The 6,000-nt window shown below is 41.5% G+C and overlaps 1 protein-coding gene across 1 annotated transcript in view; it reads right to left on the bottom strand.

The window, feature by feature from the left end:
• Positions 1–235: 235 nt before the first annotated feature.
• The window catches only part of LOC148501143 (5-hydroxytryptamine receptor 7), a 107,732-nt gene continuing 101,967 nt past the window's right edge, over positions 236–6,000 (bottom strand). The window contains exon 3 of the mRNA XM_088450896.1: positions 236–2,703. Coding sequence (XP_088307022.1) covers positions 1,932–2,703 — 772 coding nt within the window. The 3' untranslated portion in view covers positions 236–1,931. The remainder of the gene's footprint in view (positions 2,704–6,000) is intronic.

Raw genomic sequence — 6,000 nt, 5'->3', positions numbered from 1 at the left:
ATTAGGGGAAAAAGTGTTTCTTTTTGTATAGGCACTGTTCTCTGCATATGCCACCAATCCCTGGGTTCTGCAATGTACTGTAACCACTTTTTAAAAAATAAGTGGACGTTGATTAACAGAAAAGAAGGCACTCACTGTCAGCCATAAAGGTCCCCGATGGGTCAGATGAACGACAAACTCCCATTACATATAACCTTATTTATTTTAACTCACTAAAATTCACCAAAACTGCATTTTCATTTCTTCTTTATTGGCAAATGTATACACAATATTTTCCTCGCCATGATCTGCTTGTGATACAGTGAAGAATTAAAATATCTGTATGATTTTGATTTACAAAAACCATTATGACCGCATTATTATCCAATGCATGATTGAGACATTGTCAGTACTGTGTTGCTTGAATCTGTGAAACGCGTTGGTTTTAAGTAACACCTCCATCGTTGTCATAGAAAAAAAATAGTTCAAACTGTTACACTGAAGGTATTTGTATTTCAATTGGTGCTCTACTAAAGAAACAAAGAACTTTACTCATATATGTTTAGTACTCCCCCGAAATAATAGACATTGGTACCATGCAGCCATTTTTAAAACTATTTTTCATATATATATTTTAAATATGACTTTAAATATAACTTATGTTTTATTTTTTTTCATTAGAAAACAAAATGTTATGTTTTGTTTTGATTATACTTTTCTTTAGTATTTGGTAAATTTGTATGGATGTCACAATATTGCTATGATTTCCCCTGATTCCCCCTTAGCAACCTACTACTATGGCAGAACACCAGAAAAAATTCTGAATTAAATCAAAGCTTTAAAAGTTTTCTAATTCATTTAATTAAATATATAATACATATATATTTTAAAATAGATTATCCATGTTTGTAATATTACATTTAATAAATAATTTTATTAAATATATATTAATTATATATTTTAAAATAGATTCTCCATTTTTTAATATTACATATTATATATAATTTAATGAAATATATATTTTAAAATAGATATTCACATATATTTATATTACATGTGACATATTGTGATCCTCTTTTATGGCTGTTTTTTTCTGGTTTTATTTTATTTTATTTACCAAACATACATTTCAAACTATGTGATGTTACACGAGTGGGCAAAGCTTTTTTTTTTAATTGAGCTCATATGTACAGACAGTTGGCCACATGTAACAAATGCTTCTTACCTAAGGCAAAAGACAATTGAAAAAAAGAGCACACCAATATAAGTTTTTGGTGATTGGGTAATTTTATGTTTTAAAACTGAAATGCAGGAAAAGTGTTATATTTACTACTAACAATGACATTACACTGCCACTATTTACATTACTGTGTGTTCCTTAATACCACAAAACCGTACAAATGTAAACAGCTGCAACACTTTCTCGTTTTGTTTCAATGCAATACTGGTGGTAATTTTTCTTTTTTTTTTTTTAAATGTCTGACACCTTAATACAAGTGTTGGTACATTCCAAACTATTGTAATAGTAATAAATTATCACAACCTGGTGAAGATTGTCTGTTAGAAGCTTTGGAGTTGTGTAAAAGTTTACTCTTATTTACCTTTGAAATTAAGAGCTGGAGAAAATTTCACGTTCAGTAATAATCACTGCATTTTGCATGTTAGTTACATTTACTTACAATTAAATTTGTAAAATTGTCTCTGTATTTTCCATAACAAAGTCCATCAATGTAGGTAGTGTCACGTATTTATGTATACTGCTTTTGAGAAATCCCACGGGTATTTACAACTCACTGTTAATGACTGCAATAAATATATTGGAAAAATAAAACACAATTCACGATAAAGCATTGTCTCTTGGAATAGGCACTGGATAGTGTGTATTTCAGAGGTTTCTTTAGAAGGTCATGAGGTGGTACCCACAGTCCATAGAACACAACCAAAGCAGAACGTTACAAGATGCCCTCATGTCTCTCTGTAACCTTTAATGCTTCGTGCATACTAGCGGCCGACAGCCTCCTATTGATATTTGTGTACTTACACCTCAACAAGTTCCAAAACGTAGTTCTTAAATCCCTGTTGAAGAAGGCATAGATCAAAGGATTTATGAGCGAATTGGTGTAGCCCAACCACAGAAGTGTCCTCTCCAGTCTGAGGGGCATGCAGCTACACATTATACCACAAATGAAAGGCCGGGCGGTTGACAGCAAGAAGAAGGGAAGCCAGCAAAAGGTGAAGGCTCCAACTATTATCCCAAGGGTTCTTGCCGCTTTCTGTTCTCGTTTGAAGATAGAGATGTTCTTCCTATCTTGACGTATGAGCTTAGACAACGTGGCAAACTCTTCCACTGCCTTGTTCTTTTTGGAGCTCTTTTTAGGAACGATTTTGTCCTCTAAGCAATATATCCCTTCTTGTTCGATGAGTCTCGGGATGTTTACAAATTTATGCTTCTCTGCACTAATTTTAGCCGCTATAAAGATCCTCTGATACATTATGAGCATGACAGTCATTGGAATGTAGAAGGCAACTGCAGTTGAGTAGACCGTATACCCAAAGTCTTGACTTATTAGACACATCCTCTCCACAGTGACGTTCTGAGCCCATCCAAACAGCGGTGGGAGAGTAATGGAGGCAGATAGTAGCCAAACAATAAACACCATCTTAGCCATTAGTTTGCCATTTTGTCGTGCAGGATACGTCAATGGGCGTGTTATTCCAAGATACCTGCGAAAACAAAACAAAATGACATATATAAGTAATTACTTGTACTCACAGGAAAAGTGATTGATTTCATTTCTACGTTAGACTTTCTGGCTGAAAATTCGTGGAGACTCATAAATGTGGCGATTAATGAAATACGAGTGTGTCTGGAGAAAAGGTCATAAATATGTTATTGAGTTTCATGAGTGTTCTACTGACAATTTAGGCAGCAGGCGTTGCCTGGTATCGTTCCTATGGAATTTCTGCATTATGTTGCCCATGGGCTGAAGATGGCATTAACGGCTGGTGCCAACACCATCTCCAGAGAGCTTTGCATTCCAGAGCTTGGTAAATCTGACAGTCTAGCACTCCCCATGAAAACCTATGGGAAATATACCTGCAGTTGGAAGTGGAGGGACTGTATGGGTATGGGGGTTATGTAATAGGGTCTGAGCTTCAAGGGATGTAGCACGGCCCCACCTTTAAAGCGGCAATAATGTAAAAAAGCAAAACCTCGCTAAGTTGAATCGACTTGGTGTATTTGAATGTCTAAAGACGCTCAAAGTGCATGTCCCAGTCCTTGCACATTCGGACGCATGGCGGTACACCAGGAAAGGAAATTGTAGCGGCATTTGCATAAAGTCACAGACGTGCGACCGGCAAAAGACACAGGAGCGGGCGCCACTAAGTGAATCTCCTAATCTGGCCTGATGTGTGGTCCTTATAGAGGTTGGAGGGCCTTATGTGTGGGCAGTATATATGGGATTGTGCATCACTGGTTTTGAGTTACCTCATTATATGTAGTCTTTAGTAGAACAACGTAATTAGAGCTTATTAACGGTTGAACTCAAAGGACCTGGGTCAATTTATGACCACTACTTAATATTAGAGATGTGCGGGGACCTCCGTGTTTTAGTTTTGGCAAAACCATCCTCAAATGTTTTGGTTCAGTTTTAGTTTTCTTTAAAATTGATAAAAACAACTAAAATCGTGTAATTTGGACCTGTTTACGTGGAGTCCAAAACCCAAGATTCAGTTTTTAAATCCGAGTTCCAAACTTACAGCAGACCCGGGTCCGGGACTCGATTCGACTTGGAACCCCAAAGTCAGGGTGTGTTCGGTTTTCAGGAAAAAAGAACCAGAATATGTCTACTAAATATGCCGCTAAAAAATAAATTATGAATGTGCTGTACAATAACAGAACTTAAACAACACAAAAACGAACAGCAAAAAAGTATAAAGGAGCTAGTGTCGTAACAGGGCAGTAGTGCGCCCTGTACCAGCCCTGCTGTCTGAACGCATGACGCCACGCCAAGGGGGCCACCAGCACTGGGAAATACAGCACTGCCCGCAGCATCCTCAGGACGCTGTGGGCGGCACTGCAGCAACGAACCAGGCTGCAGGCTGCTGTTCCATGCTAACCATGCCAGCCAGATGCAGGGGCCATGACAGTGCAGGCTACAGAGCCCTGCACCATGTGCAACGGCTCCGCTCGCACGCTCCTAGTTACGGCCCTGTAACGGGCCGAGTCTAGGGGAACATGTTGTATTGGTTAATGGTAATAAAGATCAAAATCAATTAATGTCCTAAAAGCAAAAAGGCACCAGGTTAAAGATGAATCCAAGGAACAGAAGACGGGCCAGATCTGAGGAACAGACGGAGCTATGATTCATCGGGATACAGGAGAACACACAGAGACTGCAGGAACGGAACAGCCTACACAGTCTCAGCAGACAAACAATGAGAGGCTCTGCGTATCAGACAAGCTGGGACTACAGAGGCTGCTAATTAGTGCAGCAATCATCCCAGATAGGTGCTGAATAGATCCAGATTGGCGCAGCTATGTGGCAAAGTGCGTGGTGATGCTCTAAACGGAACTATTTGGCGCAATTTGAGAATGGGTATATATGTGGACACAACCGTAGCTTCACTTTACACAGTCAGTTGGTAGCTGGGTCCCAGTTGTCAGTGACGACTTGAGAGTCCTGTGCTAGGATCAGCAACCAAACCATGCAGGATGGTTCTCAGTAGTTCTAAGTATATCTTCCAACATTTTGAAAGAACAATGGGAATAGACCGTGCCCCCTTTGCGTGGTCTATTTTTCATACTTGCTGCTTGGCTTCCACCCCCCCCCCCCCCGTCCCCCGGGTAGGGAGGTCAGCACTGCGGGGCATTGTGAAGCGGGAAACGGAGCCACGATGATGCGATCAAACCACGTGTCATCAGCCTCCTGTGCCGTCCACTTCCCTCAGTAAGTGGGGGGACCGCGGCAGGGTGGCTCCTGTCTCTGGGAGACTTGCCCACCTTTCCAGGCGACCGAGAACGCCACTCAATTTTCAGGAGCCTCCCGGGCATTCCCTGGAGGGTAAGCAAGTATGATATTTTTATCTTATAGAATTTTTTTTTCTATTGCTCAACTGGTGTCTCTTTGTTAAGACGTAGTACACCTGCAGCCTTTATTTGTTTAAATTATCCTCGCCTATAATCTCATTCCATTGATCCTGAAAAGGATTCCATTGTTTGCTAACATGCATGCAAACAGTGGCGTAACTACCGTGAGTGCAACTGTTGCGGCTGCTATGATGCCCAAGCTGCCTCTGTGGCCCGCCATTCCCCCTGCACCCAGTCACGCACACAAGGTGGGCTGGTCCAGTCAGGGCCGTCGAGGGGGGTCCGGGTGTCAGCAATGTGGATTTGGATCCGGCCCGCCAGCTGATTACAGCTGGCGCACTGGCAGGCAGTCATGGACAGGCAGCGTCGCCGGTCATGAGGCAATCAAAGCTCACAGACTGGCAGCCAATCAGCAGTGCTGGCTCCTGATTGGCTGCTGATCCGCGTGCTCCAATTGGCTTACAATCGGCGCCAGATTCAAATTGCGCTGGTGCTGTCAGCCACTGTCTGCTGGTGCGCAAGCTGTAATTAGCTGGTGGCCTGGCCCCAAATCCACACCTGCTGGCAGCTTATGGCACACAGGGAGAGGCGAGAGGCTGCTGGAGGGACACGGGGAGCTGAGTTTTTGGGGGATATAATGTGTAAGGGGTACTACTATTGTGTGGAATAATGTGTTATTTGGGGCACTACTACTATGTGGCATAATCTGTAAAGGGCATTACTGTGTGGTATAATGTGTAAGGGACATTATTGTGTAGTGTAAGGGGCATTACTGTATGGCATAATGTACAGTATAAGGAGCACTACTACTGCATGGTATAATGTGTTATATGGGGCACTACTACTATGTGGCATAATCTGTAAAGGGCATTACTGTGTGGTATAATGTGCAAGGGGCATTACTGTGTAGTGTAAGGGGCATTACTGTA

The sequence above is a fragment of the Taudactylus pleione genome, unplaced genomic scaffold (genome assembly GCF_031769625.1).
Source record: "Taudactylus pleione unplaced genomic scaffold, aTauple2 ptg000533l, whole genome shotgun sequence".
Lineage (NCBI taxonomy): Eukaryota > Metazoa > Chordata > Amphibia > Anura > Myobatrachidae > Taudactylus > Taudactylus pleione.
Note: the sequence above shows the minus strand (reverse complement) of the source record. Positions and strands in the feature narration are given on the sequence as shown.